Source organism: Thamnophis sirtalis, unplaced genomic scaffold (genome assembly GCF_051295495.1).
Source record: "Thamnophis sirtalis isolate CommonGarterSnake01/CBP01778 unplaced genomic scaffold, rThaSir2_p1.2 scaffold_2, whole genome shotgun sequence".
NCBI lineage: Eukaryota > Metazoa > Chordata > Lepidosauria > Squamata > Natricidae > Thamnophis > Thamnophis sirtalis.
The window spans coordinates 68,750,182-68,769,399 of NW_028261382.1; the positions used below are offsets into that span (position 1 = coordinate 68,750,182).

At 47.1% G+C, this 19,218-nt stretch overlaps 1 protein-coding gene across 2 annotated transcripts in view; it reads right to left on the reverse strand.

The window, feature by feature from the left end:
- Positions 1-1,127: 1,127 nt before the first annotated feature.
- The window catches only part of GGT5 (gamma-glutamyltransferase 5), a 49,233-nt gene continuing 31,142 nt past the window's right edge, over positions 1,128-19,218 (reverse strand). For both annotated transcript variants that reach the window (XM_087705931.1, XM_087705930.1), the window contains 4 exons: positions 16,551-16,648; positions 3,711-3,823; positions 3,090-3,200; positions 1,128-2,130 (listed from right to left, as the gene is read on the reverse strand). In XM_087705931.1, coding sequence (XP_087562057.1) covers positions 1,984-2,130; positions 3,090-3,200; positions 3,711-3,823; positions 16,551-16,648 — 469 coding nt within the window. In that variant the 3' untranslated portion in view covers positions 1,128-1,983. The remainder of the gene's footprint in view (positions 2,131-3,089; positions 3,201-3,710; positions 3,824-16,550; positions 16,649-19,218) is intronic.

Below are 19,218 nucleotides of genomic sequence, written 5' to 3' on the forward strand. Positions count from 1 at the left end.
GGTGTAGAGTTTCCTGCCTGAGCAAGGGGCTGGGTTAGAAGATCTCCAAAGTCCCTTCCAACTCTGTTATTCTATTCTATTCTATTCTATTCTATTCTATTCTATTCTATTCTATTCTATTCTATTCTATTCTATTCTGTGTCAGTCTTGCCCTAGCTAAGTCCTTAGGAAAGGAGGACTCTTGACTCCATTTGAGAGAAGTGATCATTTCTTTGACTAAAGATGGAAGCATTGACACTATGATTTATTTTTCATATAATGTAGCTCATATTTAATTATAATCCTTCCCATTAAAAATGAGGTGAGGTTAATTCAGAGATTTTCTTTAGAGGAAAACTTGCTGAAGATAATCCAAATCCATGGAATTTGGTTGGGACAATAAAACAAGGGAAGTTTCTTCAGTTATCTGAAAGAGACCAGAAATTATGCGGCTGTGCAGTATACAGTAATCAGTTTCTTTTGATGACAGGGTTTTTCATGGTCTCCATTCATTCCTTTGGCATCAAGATGGGCGGTCTTCTAGAAACTGGGCTTTCTGGAAGCTCAGCACCCATTTTGGGATCAAGGAAACCAATAAGGAAAGTGAGTGCACTCCAGCACAAAAATGGGTAGAGGTGTGTGTGGAACCAAGACAATGAACAGGCTGGCCCACTGGAGCCCCAGAGGGTGAGTTGCCCATTGCACACATACACACACACACACCCATTGGTGTCCCACTGAGAAGGACAAGCACCGGATCGCCTGCCAAAAGGGGCCGAAGGGAAAGCTGCCCATGTTGCTCCTCTGGAAGGGGAGGGTGGTTGGAATGGGCTTGTCAAAAGGCGCTGTGACCAAAGAAAGTGGGAAAAAATTGCAATCCTTAAAAACCCTCCAGAAACAAATCTCAACCTAAAACCATATGTCTTTGTGTTGGGAGGCTTTGAAAAGAAAAAGCAAAGCCATGAGATTTGAAAAGAAACAGACCCACAAATAATTTGTGAAAATATACTTTAAACTTTCTATAGAACAAATGTGTGCATGAAGAAATACATTTTTTAAAAAGGTCATAATCCAGAATGTCTCTCCCATTCCTAGTGGAATTCCCCCATTCCTTGCCTACCCCCTCCCTACCCCCCCATCACAGTAACAATCAGCAGGTGGGAACACAACAGACTGTCTCTTTCACTTTTAGAAAGAAAAACAGGAAAAGCTCCTGCTGTGGCTTTGGCTCTAAGGTGTCCAGGGTGGGTGGAGGGCAAAGCTCAGGGCACCCAGCCACCTCCACCTCCCCCAGCCTGAAACAAAAGGCAACTGCATCCAAGGTTAATGGCTCCCGTGTTCCAAGGGGCTTTCAAACTTCTCCACAGCTTTGGCAGCAGGCCCTACTCAACTCTTGGGGGAGATGGTTGCCCCAGTCCCCTGGCTCATTTCCTTGCCAGGCAAAAGCTTCGTCCAAAGCCTTGAGCTTGGAAAGACTCCCGTCCCACCGGCTGCAGCGAATCTGCTCTCTTTGGATAACTCGCTTTGTAGCACCAAAGGGGATTTGCAGGAGAATCCTGGGTTCCTTCCAAAGACCAAAGCCTCCGTCATGCCAGTCTCGGTCTTTCTCACTGGGCATCCCCGGCTTCCATCAGCCGCAGACAGAGGACATCATCTCAGGACAGAGAAGCGACTACTCCAAGAAGGCTTAGCCCAACAGACCTTTTCCTCACATTCTGGACTCACGGGAGACAAGAGTTGTGGCTCAGATTTTCTACAGGACGAATCTCTCGCCCATGTGTGGATATAAACTCCAGTTGCAGCAAGAAGTTAGGCCTGATGGAGGAGAAATGTAGACCTCCATTTGGCCCGTGTGTGTGTGTGTGTGTGTGTGTGTGTGTGTGTGTGTGTGTGTGTGTGGTTTGCATAGGAATGCATCCAAAGTTCCTTGCAGCAGCCTCTGCGGAGGCCTGACCGAGAAGGAGAGCAGGTTGCTGCAGAGTTTAGCAGAGCTTCTCCCGGCTTCTAGTAGCCGGAGGCTTCTCCCCGCTTCCTCCGATCAGAATAAGGGAAGATGCAGAAACCCTCCTGGGAGATGCCCTGCACCACATTCATGTCATGCTCTGCAGGATGGACTGAGTGCCCCATGGAGATCAAAGCCCTTGTGAGATTCTGCAGAGGAAAAAAGGCAACAGTAAGCCCCACACACCCCCTTCAAAGGCTGCCTGCACTGCTGTGTGGGCCATCATGTTAGGAAGGGAGCCTGGGCAGTGGGAAGAGGCAGCCTGGAGGACCCTCCAGGAGGAGGCTGCCTGGCCATTCCCAGGCAGGTGCAGAACGGTTCTCTCTATCGACCCACAGGGCAGGACCAGAGGCAGGGACTAAAACTTAGCAGGCTCAGGCCAGGCATAGTAGGAGCTTCCTGACAAGCCATAAGCCAGTGGAACAGGCTGCCCCATGAAGTGGTAAATGCTGTTTTGTTGGAGGTCTTCAGAGACAGTGGAGAGTCTAATATCTGAGCCTGGGAAGATCAGCTGGACAAGGAATTCCAAGACAGGAAGAGCCTGTGCAGAGCTGCCCAAAGTACCTCAACCTAAGTTTCTGAATTATCGGGGACTTTTCCATCCAAGGAATAGACAAGGGAGCTATTCGGAAAACCTCTTCATCCAAGTCTTCAGCTGGCCCTCCTCTTCCCTCTGTGTCACAATTGTCCCTCCACACTTTCACCCCACCCTTCCTAAAACAAGTGGCTGATCTTCCATTTCTCTTTTTAACCTAAGAGGAGAAAGGAGGATGCCCTGCTGAGGGACAGGGGCAGGCAGAAGGGAGGTTCTATTTCTTTTGGTTTATTGGAAAGCTGGCAAAGTAGCTAAGTTCCATGAGCATCTCCCCCTCCTCACAAAGGGCCTCCCACAATGAAATGGGGGAAGGAATCCCGCACAGCCTTCATGGTATAAGAATCTGTCCAAGGTTGGCAAATAATGGCAGGGATGGTTCTCTCCAAGACGACCGTTTTCACCCACCTTGCTGCTGTGAGACTTGTGTTGGACACAAGATCCTCACCACCAAGTTAGGGGAGGGAGGAGGAGGCAGGAGAGAGAGAAGACCCAAGAAGCACGCCAGCGTCTCACCTGTGGAAAGTGCTTCTCCACTTGAATGGAGCCATCTCTGGTGGCAGAGAGGATGGGCGCTCCAATGGCTTGATCCAGATCGTACCCAAACCACAACTTATTGACGATGGCCTGCAACAGAGAGTCATTTGATAAACCCACCAGGAGTGTCGTCATGGAAGCCAAGGAATAGTCACGGGGAGCAATTCAGTGCATGCAATTTATTTGCATTATATTGAGGTAGTTTTTGGCCCCATGCCCTCTCCTTGCTTGAAATGAAAAGCTCCATCCAGCCACAGAAGGTCAAATGCTTCTCGCCCCCCACCCCACCCCAGCAGTTTTCATTTTCCTGTAATTGAAAGGGATTTGACTGCATAGAAATTTGACTACAACTTGACACTTTGTGGGGAAAATAATCCCACCAGGCTGCTCTGAAGGTTTCCTCTGGCCACATCTCAGCCGAGGAGAACACCTCTTCCAAGAAAATCACAGAAATGGAAGAAAAGAACCAGGTTGGGGCAGAGGGGAAGCTGTAGAAGAAGGCTTTGAACTGGACTCTGCGGGTGGTGGGTTCATTAATGAAAGTCCTGGGCCATCTCCAAGGGCGGCTCTTGTACATGGCGGTGGGCTTTCATGGCTTACCTGGGCTACAGCAGGGATAATGAGGGGCCCTCCTGAGCCTCCAATTATTAGCTTGGACCTCCCATCTTTAGAAAGAAGAATGGACGGAGTCATGGCCGAGGGAGGCATCTCTCCTGGGGGGACAACAGGAGAAAGTGTTAGCTGATAGATTCCTTTAAACTGGCAGCAGCACGATCATAGGCAGATCAGAACTTGGATTGCACAGAGATTTAAAGACATAAGTGCACAATCAGACATTGCACAAGTGACAGCAGCAAAAGTTTGCCCCTGGTTATCAGTAAACAAACAAATTTTTAAAATAGAAAAATATATAACTTCGCCTTTATCTCCGTCATAAGGAGATTCTTTTCCAAATTGAGATTGGACCAACTTCAAACACACATGCTTTGGGGCAGTTATAAGGGGATCCCTGCAAGTGAAAGAGTCTGTTTATGTGGGACGGGGGAAGTCGAAACAATATCCCACGTAATTTTTGATTGGCCCCTGTACTCAGATTTGAGGGAATACCAGTTTGGTAGGACCTTTTATACCAGTACCCCTAAGTCTAAAGAGCGCTTTTTGCAACATTGTTTGTTAGGTACTAATTTGCAGTTGGTGAAATGGATTGTCAAATTTACTGTAAAGTTGATGGAAATAAGGACAAAGTTGGTGCAGCAAAACATGGTAGATTGTAGGAAAGACCACTTGACGGGGTAGACGTAGGAGTGACATTGTAATATAATTTTAAGCATATTTAATTTGTATCTTAAATTATTGCATTCTATTCTGATTATATTTTAAATTGTATTTTATTCCATTTACATTTTAAATTGTGATCTGTTTCAATCTCATTTTAAACTGTAGTTTTTGTCTCTGGAACTTGGTGTTTTGATATGGCCCAAGGGCTAATCAATAAAGAATAATTGATTAATTGATTGTTAGCTGATAGAAGATAATCTTTATAGCGCAGGGTTGAATTTAGTGGTTTCCGAAGAGAAGGCGTGGGAGGAGTAACACATGGGTATTAACCAAGCCTTCTTGCCTATTGGAGACGAGGTATTAATCTTTTGGAGCCACACCTCCTGACCTCCTCCGACTCTCCCAGATTAACCTCAGTCTACGGCCTGAAAGGAGTGTTTCTCTGACTCTCCCTTCTCTTCGAAGACTTAGGAGTTTTTTCTTTCAGGATTCTAGCAAGGATTGTTTTTTCCAGCAAGGCTTTTCCTTTAATTCTCTCACCTCTCCTCCACCGTGCTCAAGCACCGCTGGAAAAGCCTCGCGCTGATCAGCTTGTGCGTGCGCGCACCCCGAGCGTCTGGCTAGGCGCAGGAAAGGGGAAGCAGCCTCCACGTGGCAGAGAGGATCGGAGCGGCTCCGGAGCCTCAGGAAAGCGGGGACCACGTTGGAGGCCCGGGGATCTCTGGAGGATCGTCCCTGCGAACCCAGCAGCAGGAGATCGGACCGCAGATCGGCGGTCGCCATCTTAGCCCCATCGTCATCTTGGAGCACGTGTGAGAGCGCGTGATCAACCTCCCTACGGAGGCTGAAAGCGCTCAAAAGGCACCAGCGAAGCTGGAAGAGGCTTCTCCCAGGCTTTACCCCGCCGGTGATCCGGGGGGGTAATCCAAGCCATGCCTGCCCGCAGCTGAAGCCACGAACCTCGCGAGGAAGAAAGGGAGCGGATTCAAGCCTCGGGAGGCAGAATCTGCTTTTACAGCCGGCTGCAGAGAGGAGGAGGTGGTGATCTTCTAACTGTGAGTAATGGCGGAGGTGACGAGAAGTAGAGACACCAGGCCCAGAGCCCCAGGGGGTGTGGATCCAGAGGAGGGGTCATCCAGGGCTATTTCCCTGGTTCCCAGAGGGAGATCCCCAGTGAGGAGGGACAAGGCCAGGGCCCCTAAGAAGGCAGCCCCCAGGAAGGAGGCCAGATCAACCAGGGCCTCAACCAGGGACTTCATGGCGACCATCAGCCCTTCTCCCTCCAGATCACGATCTCCCCGCAGGCCTCCTGCTTGGGCTGAGGCCCAGGCTACATCTCCAGCCTCTCCGCGGGGCTCCCATAGAGGGCACAGCTCCCTTTCGCCCCCCCCTTTCGCCCCCCCCAGCGGAGTCGAGAGTGGACCCCTTTGGGCGCAGGGCTCCCAGCCCAGCCAGGCCTCGCTTGGCCCCTCTATCTCTGGAGCCCAGAGATTATTCCCAGCCTCCACAGCTCCAGCCTGCCCTGCCTGATCTCACCAACAGCTTCCAGGATATGCTAGCTAGGGCCTTGGCCCAGGTTATGGCATCCAGCTTAAATCAGCAGCCCCAAAGCTCCAGGAGCAGGCCCACACAGGATCCTCCCAGGGAGCAGACTGATCGCCCCAGCACCTCGGCTACTAGGGAAGCCAGGTCTGCCTCTCCCTCCACAGCTAGTGAGGCATCCAACCTGGAAGAGGGAGAATTGAAGGAGGTGGGATTTTCAGAGGATGAGGACCCCCAGGTAGAGGGGGGTGCTGCAGGATATATCCAAGATGCTGGCGGCAACACAGTTTTCAGCGGACGCCACCCTGGATGCGGTAAAGTATGCATCCCATGCTATGTCCTCTTCAGTCGCTTCTAGGCGCCTACTCTGGTTACGCCACTGGCAGGCGGAATCCCGGATGAAGTGGCACCTGATGGGGGCAGACTACACCAGGGAGAAGCTATTTGGGATGGCGCTGGACCCCTCCTTGTGGAGGACAAGAACAAGCGGAAGGTTCTGCCGACAACAGCCAAGCGTTCGGACTTCCGCCACGTGCCATACCCCAGGAGGACCCCGTACAGACCACCCGACGGGAACAACCAAAGTCAGAGGTATCAGAACCCCAGGTTCCACAGGCAGGGGGATAGACAGTTCCACAGGGACAGATTCAGGGGCCAGCAGCAGGGCAAGCGGCCCTTTCGAGGGGGAGGCGGTCGTCCCTTCCACAGATTCAAATGATCCGGGCCCGGATCTCCCAATCGGCGGTCGCCTCTCCCTGTTTGCGGATGCCTGGGAACGTATCACCTCAGATGAGTGGGTACTCCAGACTGTAAGGCTCAGGCTACACCTGGAGTTTCGTGCTCTCCCCCCCAGCAGGTTCCGCACCTTCGCTCCCTCCACGGACCCGGCCAAGCGGGCCCTTAAGGCCAAGACCATTAAACATCTGCTTGATATCAGGGCCATTGAAAGAGTCCCAGAGGAGGAGGAGGGCTCTGGGTTCTACTCGAACCTCTTCTTAGTCCCTAAGAGCTCCGGGGGATGGAGGGCCATCCTGGACCTTAAGCTCCTGAATTCCAGGGTGGTATACCGAAAATTTAAAATGGCCTCCCTAAAATCCATTCTGGAGGGCATCCGTCCGGGCGACTTTCTAGCCTCTATCGACCTCACAGAGGCATACGTACACATCAGGATCGCCCCAGATCACCGTAAGTTTCTCAGGTTTTCACACGAGGGGCAACATTTCCAATATAGGGCCCTTCCCTTTGGCCTGGCCTCAGCCCCCAGGACTTTAACCAAGATCCTAGCAGCAGCAGCCGGTCACCTACACTCCCTCCCAGTCCGTTTGTTCTGTTATTTGGACGACATCCTCGTCTTAGCCAGGACTCCCGACCTGGCTGAACAGAACCTGAAGATCACCATTGACACCCTTAGAGCCCTGGGGTTCTCCATCAACTTGGAGAAGAGCCACTGGTCCCATCCACCAAGCTCCTTCACTTAGGGTCCATTATCGATTCTGAGACTGGGGAGGTGTTCCTGTCCCAAGATCGCAAGGACAGTATCGTTAAGATGATCCTTGGGGTTCGCAAGTTACGCTCTGTCCCTGTAGTTCTTCTTTCCAGGCTCCTGGGGAAGTTCATCTCGGGCACAGGAATCGTGCCGTGGGCTCGACTACACGCCAGGGAGCTCCAGTGGTTCCTACTACCTCACCAGAGAGCCGGGACGAGCGATGCTACCTTCAGGATCAGAATGTCACCCCAGGTACGGCTATCTCTCCGCTGATGGCTGTCCCCAGCCCTGAACAGGGGGTGCCTCTTCAGAGAACTGACAAGGAGGACCCTCACCACAGATGCAAGTCTCTTTGGCTGGGGGGCCCACCTGGAGAATCAGATCGCCCAGGGCCGCTGGACCCCATCAGATCTTCGAAACAACATCAACTGGTTGGAGCTTAGAGCCATCCACCTGGCCCTTCGCCACTTCAAGGAATCGGTAGCCGGACATCACATCCTGGTCCTGACCGACAACGTAGCGGCCAAGGTGCACGTGAACAGACAGGGTGGCACCCACTCCAAGACCCTTTGCGAGGAGGCCCTGCGCCTGGGAAATTGGGCAGAGAGGCACCTGCAGTCCATCAAGGCCGAGCACATCTCCGGAACGGAAAACCAGCAGGCAGACTGGCTCAGCAGGGAGACGGTAGACAACGGAGAGTGGCAACTCCACCCATCGATCTTCCGTCAGATCTGCAAGAGGTTCAGACATCCGACGGTGGACCTCTTCGTGACCCCACAGAACGCCCAGCTGCCAGAGTTTGTGTCGAGGTTTCCGACCAGGGGAGCTATGGACACGGACGCCCTGCAGTGCAGATGGCCACCAGGTCTTCTTTACGCTTCCCCCCCTTCCACTCATTCCCGGGGTCCTGAGGAGGGTGGTAGCGGAGGGGGCAGAGATGATAATGGTGGTTCCCTTCTGGCCCCGCCACCCCTGGCTGGCAGACCTTGTGGATCTGTCCACAGTCCCCCACTGGAGGATCCCAGCCGGGGTGGTGGCTCTTCACCAGGGATCTCTGGAGCATCCGGATCCAGAGTGGCTTCATCTGACCGCCTGGCGATTGAGTGGGAACAATTAAGGGCGGCTCGATTTTCTGAAAGCGTTATCAGAACAGTAGAAGCATCCAGGAGACAGTCCACCACACGCATCTACAACGCCTCCTGGGTGGCCTTTGCGGACTGGTGCTGATCTAAAGGCCTCTGCCCAGCTGCTGCATCGGTTCCACAGGTCCTGGACTTCCTCCAGGAGGGGCATGAGAAAGGTCTAGCCACTAGCACGCTCAGGCGACAGGTCTCCGCCCTATCCACAGTTCTAGGGGGGTGAATGCTCCTCCCTTGTCCCAACATCCGGTCCTAAAGCGCTTCCTCAAGGGGGCGGCGAATCTGAAACCCTCAGTGGTCCATCAATTCCCCACCTGGGACCTTCCCACGGTCCTTCAGGCCCTCACGGAAGCCCCATTTGAGCCCCTGAGAGAGGTCTCATTTCAACTACTAACCCTCAAGGTCGTCTTCCTGGACACTTCCAGGGAGTGGCCTGTCGCCGTCGGCAGCTTAACAGAGCTGCCCCCAGAATTCAGGTTCGTTATCTACTTAATATCAAGAAGATAACTCTTTTTTCAGACAAGAAAAAAGCAGTGAGGAATCTCAGCTGGTAAGAATCTTCTTTGAAGTTCACAGTTTGTTTTTTTGTGAGCTGTGGACGGAGGGGGAGGATCAACCCAAAGCTGAGTCATTCAACTCCGACCTGAACTTCGCAGCTGTTATTCACAGCACTAGACAGGACCCCCTCCCCCTCAGGACAATCTTTAGAAAAGAGACTATTAAAAATCAATACGAGCAAAGACCAAACTTGTGAACTTTGAAAACCTTTCTCTATCTGAAATACCAGCTTCAATGTTATAAAAACCTCTTTTGTTTAATTGTCTTCAAAATGGCGTTTACAGCTTCTGCATTTGTTATCTCCGGCTTCCTGCTACAGAATTAAAGAAACAATCTCTTATAATTTAATTAGAGCTACTCCCTTAAAGCTTTCAAGACTCTTTGTTGTTGAAACAGGGACATTCCAAACATTCCAAACGGACTTTCTCTTTTGAAATCCTCCGTAAAACCCCTTGAAAAAAAAAAAAAGAAGGAAAAAAAGGGGGGGGGAGGAATTTCTTTTTCTCCACATAGCACAGTGGATTAGTAATTTAGAATAAATAATTAAAACTAAAATATAATGGCATCTAAATCAACCTCTGTTAAATTACCTCCGAAAACGTCTCCCATACCTGGTACAAAGCTGCAGCCCCCACCATCTATGCCCCCTAGTGGAGATGTACTAACAAAAGAATTTTTTCTGGAAATGTTCAAAGAATCCAGAGAACAGAACTTAGAAATGTTTAAAGAATTCAGAGAACAGAATCTAGAAATGCTCAAAGAATTCAAAGATGAAATAAGGAATGAGATGGAAGTTCTATATGACAAATTCGATACCAGGGTCACTAAAACGAATGATAATATGATGGGAATTGTAAATGTGATAACAGAATATATTTCTGGAATGGAAGATAATTTAGAAACTCTCAATGAAGCTAAAACTAACCTGATATCCAAAACTGAAGTGGTGGAACAAAAAATTGACAATGCTGAAAAACAAATTATTATGATACAGTATAAGCAGATGGAGCTTGCATTAAGAGTGAGGGGGCTGCGTGAAGAAAAGCAGGAGAACTTAAAGCAAATGTTTTCTGAAGCTTTTGACCGTCTGGTGGGAAAACCGGGATCCAATTTTGATTGGCAGATTGACAGGATTTTTCGTGTTAACTCATGGGCGGCAAAACAAAGGCAACTTCCCCGAGACGTAGTAATATACTTTGTTACAAGAGAATCTAGAAATATGATACTACAAGAGTCTTACAATACTAAGCTTCAAATTGGTGGACAGGACCTGATTGTTTTGAAAGAAATACCACCTCAGATGCTAAGAGCCAGAAGAGATTATGCTTTTCTGGTGGAAGAGCTCAGAAAGCGTCAGATACAGTACAGATGGGATGCCCCATTCGGTATTATAGTTACAATGGACAAACAAAGATATCGTCTCAGCTCTGTATGGAAAGCTCGTGATTTCTATCATAAGATTCTGAAGATGGGATACCCTGAACCTTCGGGATATGGTGAAAAACCACGAGACGAACAAGATAAACAGCAAACCACACAACCATCAGATAAAATGTATCATCTCCCTCTTCCGGAAGGGCAAGGAGTCAAGGAAAAAAGATCCAACCGTAAGACCACCAGACAAACGGATAAACAAGCTACTATGCAACAATCTCAACAATCGTTGGCCACTGATCAAGGAGCTACTGCAACAAGCTCAGAAGCTGTGGGAGGAGCTAAACCAAAGGTGAGACAGGCCTTGCGGGAGGCTCTAAAAAAGCTTCAGGCAACCAAAAATGACAACTAAGATTTTGACATGGAATGTTAATGGACTGAACTCTCCACAGAAAAGAAAGAAAATATTTCATTATCTCAAACAGTTTAAGAATGACATAATTTGCTTGCAAGAAACTCATATCAAATCAACCGATCAAAAATATTTGTTTAACTCCAAACTGGGCCAACATTTTGCGACCTCAGCCATGGAAAAGAAAAATGGCATAGTAGTATATTTAAGAAAAGATATTAAAGCTGAGCTAATTGAAGCAGATCCCTTTGGAAGATATATTGCATTAGATTTAATCTTAGAAGGGAAAAAGACGTTACTTTTGGGAATTTATGCTCCTAATCAACAACAAGATGGATTTTATAGAAATCTCCACGCTAAATTAGTACAGTGGGACTTTGAGTCTTGTATATTATTGGGTGACTGGAATGGCGTGATCGACACCAAAAGAGATAAGAAGACAGCTCGCCCGAACACCAAATTCCGAGCTAAGTTACCCAAAGCCTTTTTTGACATGCTGGACGACTTTGAATTGCGAGACGCTTGGCGCGAGAGGCATGCAGAAGAACATGACTTTACCTTTTTTTCCAATAGACATCAATCTCTTTCAAGGATTGATTTTATACTAATTACAAATGATTTACTTTGTAGGGTGAAGAAGACAAAGATTATGGCGAGAGTTCTTTCAGACCATAATCCAGTCTGGATGGAATTGGGAAGGGTAGCCAGGCCAAGAAGGTCCTGGAGGTTGAATGAAAACTTATTTAGATATGAAAAGTATGTTAATGATTGTAAAAAATTGCTATCGGAATATTTTGTTCTCAATATGAACAAGGGTACATCTTTGGAATATGTATGGGATGCAAGCAAAGCGTATATGAGAGGAGTATTAATGAATATAAACAAAATACATAGACACAAACAAGGGCAAAAACGAAAAGAATTGGAAGAGGAAATTAAAGGGAAAGAGTCAGAGTTAACATTGAATCCAGGAGATACAAAGATTAGGGAAACAATTGCTATATTAAAATCTCAGTTTGATATGCTGATCTCTGACCAGGTAGCTACTAGTTTATTATATGCTAAACATAATACTTTCTGCAATGCAAATAAACCCGGTAGGTGGTTGGCTTATCAGATTAGAAAAAAAAGGAAAGCTCGAAATGTATCCAAATTGTGTTACAGAGGGAAGGAAGTGTTTCAACAGGAAGAGATTCAAAAGGTATTTCGGGAATTTTTTACAGAGTTGTATAAAGGGGATAAAATTAAGGACGGAGATATAGACAAATTCCTAGATAAAGAGAAAATCCCCCTAGTTAGAGAAGAACATAGGCATAAGCTGAATCAACCTATAACCTCTGGGGAAATTTTGCAGGCAATTAAACAATTAAAGTTAGGGAAAGCACCAGGCACAGATGGTTTAACAGCTGTTTATTATAAAAATCTACAGTTAGAAATGGTAGAACCCCTCAGAGAACTATTCAATAAAATTCAATCGGGAGGGAAAGTGCCTCCTTCGTGGAAGACTGCGTTCATATCGTTGATACCCAAAGAAGATCAAGACCTTACCCAACCAAAAAATTACAGACCTATTTCATTACTCAATGTAGATTATAAAATTTTTACTAAAATATTAGCAAATAGGCTAATGGGGGTAATTCAGCAACTGATACATACCGATCAAACTGGTTTTATACAGGGCAGACAGATGAAGGACAACGTTAGATTAATTATCACGCTTTAGAATACCTGGGAAAGAACAATCAAATCCCGGCCGCATTCATATTTTTGGATGCGGAGAAAGCCTTTGATCAAGTTAATTGGCAATTCCTGCTGAAGACATTGCAAAAAATGCAGATAGGAGATGGCTTTTTACGGTCAATTGGTGCAATATATCAGCAGCAAACAGCCCAGATCATTGTCAATGGAAATCTGACAGACTCCTTTCAAATTGAAAAAGGTACAAGACAGGGCTGTCCTCTGTCCCCATTATTGTTTATTATAACTTTGGAAATATTGTTGAATAAGATACGGGGCCTGGGCGGTCTAAAAGGGATTAAAATTAGACAGCAAGAATATAGAGTCCGTGCATTTGCGGATGATCTGGTTATAATATTGGAACAACCGCAGGAAACTAGTAGGGTATTATTGAATACGATCAATCAATATGGTCAAGTCTCAGGATTTAAAATAAATCTAGGAAAAACCAAAATAATAGCTATAAATATGACTACCAAACAGAAGGAAGAACTGGGGGCGATGCTAAGATGTGAGGTAGTTAAAAAAGTTAAATATCTTGGAGTTAATATTTTAATCACAAATGGGAAATTATACAAGTATAATTATGAATCACTTTGGCATAGTACACAGTTGGAGTTGAAAAGGTGGGAAAAACTGCATTTGTCCTTGCTGGGTAGAATAGCGGCAGTAAAAATGAACATTTTACCAAAAATTTTATTTCTTTTTCAAATGTTACCAATACTTAAAAGAGATGCGAATCTTTTAGAATGGCAGAAGGGTATCAACAAATTTGTGTGGGCAGGAAAGAAGCCGAGGGTAAAGATGAAAATAATGCAAGATGCACGTGAAAGAGGAGGATTGAAATTACCTAACTTAAAATTATACTATGATGCAGTGGCATTATCTGCAATTAGTGATTGGATTCATCTAACTAATGACAGAATTTTGAATATCGAGGGATATGACTTGTTATATGGTTGGCATGCTTACCTGTTATTTAATAAAAAAACGGATAAGAAATTTAAAAATCACATCTTAAGAAATGCTTTATTGCGGGTTTGGAAAAAATATCAACATAAACTAAATGATAAAGTGCCCATGTGGGCAATTCCTAGACATGCAATTGAAAATATGAATGTAGAACAAAAACACGATAGAACCACCTATAGACAACTTCTTATCTCAGAAAGAGGGGTGATGGAACTAAAATCTTTAGAGGTACTTAAAGAAGAGAAGGTAGTTCAAACGTGGTTTCAGTATGGTCAACTACAGGCTAGGTGGAAAACAGATCAAAAAATTGGCTTTGTAAAAGTTGAGGATAATTTGTTTAAACAAATAAGAGATCAAAGCTCAATGCATATAAAGAGGATATATAATGTATTAGTACAGGTGGATTCTGAAACGGAACTGATTAAGGATTGTATGATAAAATGGGCTCAGAATATCGAGGAACCAATAATGCTTGAAACATGGGAAAGAATCTGGGTAAGAAATGTGAAATTTACACAAGCACAAAACTTGAGAGAAAATTTTTATAAGATGTTTTATAGATGGCACCTAGATCCTAAAAAGCTTGCCTCTATGTATCCAAATGTTCAACCTAAATGTTGGAGATGTGGTTCTTGTGATGCTACATATTTTCATATATGGTGGACATGTCGTAATGTTAAGGCATTTTGGATAAAAATATGGTGGATCCTGCAAAACATCTTTAAAAGAAGGATAAAATTTACCCCACAGTTGTTTTTACTGGGTATATGTATTGATTTTACAGTAGCAGAGACTAATTTGATTCTGTATTTAATAACGGCAGCAAGACTCTTGGTGGCGCAGTATTGGAAGAAGAAAGATTTACCTACAATTCAAGAATGGACTTTGAAAGTTATGAACTTAGCCGAAATGGCCAAAATCTCAGCATATCTCAAAGAACATTCAAACGAGAGATATAAACGAGACTGGAAAAAGTGGATTGATTACATAAAAAGTAAATATGGGACTAAGAAACTCCAGATAGCTTATGCTTAGTATCAGTAATAATTTAAATTGTTTAAAATTTGGGTAACAGTAAGAAGCTGAGTTCAATGTAGAGATATTTTAGACTGTGATTGTTCAAAAATTATACCACGTATGGTCTTTGGGAAGTCGGGGGGAGGGAAGGGAGGTGGGGATTTAGGGGGAGGGGGGAGGGGGGAAATACAATATGTGTTAAATTCCATGATTGTATTTGTATACTGTGGCTTTTCAATGTTAGTGCGAAAATAGAACAAACCGAATATACTGGAAGGTAATAGATACCGAAGGAAAGAGTCGAGTGAAAGAAGAAGGAGGGTGGAGAGGGTGAGAGAGAGGAGGAGGAGAAGGGAGGGAGGGAATGGAGAGGGAGTGATAGGGTTAAGGTTAGAAAGAAGGGGAGGGGAAGTAGGCGTAGAGGGGTGTGTGAGAAGGAAGAATGAAAGTTGGAGGGGGTTGAAAGAGGGTGTATGGCAGGCTAAGGTGGTATACTGGGTTTGTATTGTAGAGGGCATTTTCTATATAAGTGAGGGCCGTGCTTATTATTCAATGTTATATGCCCTGATTAAGCACAGTGAATATGTGATTGTATAGAATGAAAACATAATAAAATATATATTAAAAAAAAGGTCGTCTTCCTGGTCGCCATCACCTCGGCCAGGAGAGTTTCTGAAATCAACAGGGCGGACCTCTGCACTTTCTTAGATAACCGGGTCATCCTCAGGCTGGACCCCGCTTTCATGCCCAAGGTTAATTCCCCCTTTCACAGGGCTCTTGAGATTATTCTCCTGGACTTCTGTCCTCACCCTTCAGGTGACAGGGAGAAATCCTGGCACAAGCTGGATGTCAGGAGAGCCTTGCGCATATACCTGAAGCGCACGGCCCCCTTTAGGCGCTCGGAGACTCTGTTCGTGTCTTATCAGCCTTCCTCCCGGGGAGCCAAGGTCTCCCCGGCCACCATCAGTAGATGGATTAGAGCGGCCATCTCACAGGCCTACAGGGCTCAAGGACTTCAGGTCCCTGAGGGCATCACGGCTCATTCCACTAGAAGTGCAGCCACCTCTGCAGCCTGGTCCACCCAGGCCCCCATAGAGGAGATCTGCCGGGCGGCCGCCTGGGCTTCTCCTTCTCCCTTCATTAAACATTACTGACTGGACGCCTCCGCCTCCGCCGAGGCTGCCTTCGGCAGGAGGGTTCTGCAGGGGGTTCTGGACTCCCCAGGGGGCTCAGGCCCAGCTAATCCCTCCCAGGACATCTAGCTTTGGTATGTCCCATGTGTTTCTCCTCCCACGCCTTCTCTTCGGAAACTGGCAGTTGGACTTACCTGAACTGCATGTTTAGAAGAGAAGCGTGGGAGGAGTCACTTCCCTCCCATTCTGGGCACCCCGCCTGAGCGAGTCCAGGTTCAGCGCTAGCAATTAGGAAGGATATGTGTTGGCTGTTTTTGTTTGTCCTTCCTTTCAGAGTCGGCTACGATCCATCGGTTAATCTGGGAGAGTCGGAGGAGGTCAGGAGGTGTGGCTCCAAAAGATTAATACTTCAGTCTCCAATAGGCAAGAAGGCTTGGTTAATACCCATGTGTTACTCCTCCCACGCTTCTCTTCTAAACATGCAGTTCAGGTAAGTCCAACTGCCATTCTCTGAGCTTGGTTGTTTTCTTGCAAACATTTTATTACCAAACTAGGTAACATGATCAGCAGGTAATGAAATGTTTGTAATAAATCAACCAAACTCAGAGAGCACCAAGGACCCCAAAGTAGTAGTTCTCTACAGGATCCATCTCTTAGGAAACCCCAACATCCATGCATTTCGTAGCACCCCGCTTGCACACTTCCTCAGCAATTCTAGCATCTAAGGAAGAGCCAAATAATTCAGTGTGACCTTCTGTGGGGTGGGAGTGGGGGGTAGGGAATGGTCCTTACCTGGAAAAATGTTTTTGCTAGACTGCTTCATGCAAAAATCCGCCAGCTCATTGTTTAAGATGATTCCAGTTTGCTGAGAATAGACCATTGAGCCAAACCTAAGCACAGAGAAAGCAGAGGGGGGAGGGGAGAAGATGGACAGGAACATTGCCTTAATCAAGAGGCTCTGAGTGGGGCCTTATGCACCTCCTGGAATACAGATGGGCAGGTCCTGCCAGGATCAGAGGCCCCCAGAGGCGTCCTCTGGAAATCTGATGGGGATGCTGTTTGTGCTGGCCTATAAAAGATCCATCTCTCGTGGCCCTAGACCTCGTGACGAGGCAAGTAGCCCCAGGAGGTTAATAAGGAATTTGCCCCACCCGAGTGTTGAATGTAGAATGCATGTTGTGTTTTTACTACTTTATTTTGTTTATATATTGTTTATTTTGTATTGTACCCCCTCCCTAATGATTGTAAGCCGCCCTGAGTCCCCTCAGGGAAAAGGGCGGCCTATAAATCTTAATAAAATACTCAAAAATACTCAAAAAAAAGGAAGGGTCCTCCTGGGCCAGTGGTAGATTTCAAAAAATTTTCGAACCTACTCTGTGGGTGTGGCCTCCTTTGTGGGAGTGGCTTGCCGGCCATGTGACCAGGTGGGAGTGGCTTGTCAGCCATGTGACCAGGTGGGAGTGGCTTGCCAGCCATGTGACCAGGTGGGAGTGGCTTGCCGGCCATGTGACCGAGTGGGGGACTTTGCAAAGACTGTAGATGAAACCAGTTTTTTTTCCTAACCCTAAGAACAGGAAAGACAAAGCCACTGGAATAAAAACCATCAAGACATTGTGGGAAATTATAAAGGACAGTGCCAGGAAGCTCACAGAACCAGCAACCACCTCACAATTACCTAAACAATGAACCAGGTATCACACAGAAACACACAAAATCTGGCAAAGCTGCCTTGCACCAACTTGGCCTGCCCATAGAAAAGCAGCCACCTTGAGACACATAAACCATGCACCAACCTGTACACTTAAAAGCAACATATTGCATCATAAATAAAACATTTGCAAAAAAGAATAACGTATCTTGTAATAAACATTCTATAAACAATAAATAAATAAAAATTCCCTAAAAATAATTTAAAACCACCATGTTCTTTCTCTTTTTTGTCCTTTCTCCTCCTTCCCCCCCCAAAGGAGAAAGAGAGGGAGAAAGAGGAGGTGGGGGATAGTGGGATCCTTGCTGCTTTCTGAGCTTGGTGGTTTTCTTACAGGCATTTCATTACCTAGTTTGGTAATCAGGTCGAGGACTGGCTGGGCAGCGCCCCCCGTTAACCGCCCACTCCTGGGCCATGCCCGCGCCCCTACCCAGCCCTCCCGCTGAGTAGGAGGAGGCGGCGGGGATGCGTTGCTGGGCAGCCGGCAGGACGGAGGTGGGTGCGACGCTGCTGCACTTGCCCTTAGGGCTTTTCTAATGGACATGTTGGCGGGCACTGCTTCAGGACGCCCCAGGCACTGGCTCCTCTGAGCGCAGCCCATTCCCCCTCCCAAGAAGACCATTTTCTTTTTAAAAACGCCTCTGCAGATGATCTTGAAAATCTGTGAGGTTGCTTTGGGAGGGGGAAGACGGGCAGCATTCCCCTCCACCCCATCCCTGGGTGTCTGCAGCCTTGGAGCCTGCAGCAACCTGCACAGTAAAGGCAATTAAGAACCTCTCGCTCGTGAGAAGATTTTTTTTACTGTGCAAAGGCTTGCTTTAAGGCTGCAGGCTCCGAAGCTGCAGGCACCCAGGGAGGGGGTCAGGGGGAAATGCTGCCCATCTGTCCCCTTCCAAAGCAACCTCGCAGGTTATCAAGATCGCCCGGAGAGGCGTTTTTTAAAAAGAAAATCCTGAAAGCCACAAAATCTGGAGAGACGGGCAGACAGTTCTTTTTTTTGGGGGGGGGGGGATCCCCAGAACCAGGTTGCCCAGACAGCACCATGAAGAGGTCCGTGTGGGTTCCAGCAGTTGCAAAGCACGTCAGGAGGGGCATAAACCCAGCGGGGAGCCTAAGCAAAGGAGGGGGCGGTGAGCTGGCGGAGGAAGAGGGAAACTACTGCTACTGCTGGGCTTCGGACCAGCAATTTTCAATTTCAATTCAATTTCAATTTAATAAAATTTGTATGCCGCCCACTCCCTTGGGACTCGTCCTTCTTTTTACCCAGGCTGCTGTCAAGAGAGAAGAGTTCAGCACACGCTATGTGGGTTTGTGCAGCAGCCGAATCCTCGCCTCCTGTTCTTCGGCTGCTGCACAAGCCCATGGGCAAGAAACCGCTGCACAAGCCCATGGGCAAGAAACCCTCCAAGAAACTGCCCTCTTCTCTCTGATAGCCACCTGCCTGGTTAAAAAGGAGGAGGAGGCTCCGCTGGTCCGGAGCCCATCCATGGAGGGAGGGATCCACCTTGCGTTCCTTGTCTTCCTGGTATTTTGTCCCTTCTGTCTCCCCATTGCTCAGAAAAGCAACTCTGGGAAGGTCCTTTGATGGCAGCAGGCGTCCTAGAACCTGCCTGCTAGCAAAAGACCTTCCAAAAGTTGCTTTTCTGAGCAACGGGGAAACAGAAGGGACAAAATACCATCCGTCCGGGACGGGTATACAGGGCTGGGAGTGGGGCAGGCATACTTCCAGTCCAATCACCAACCGGTCCGCGA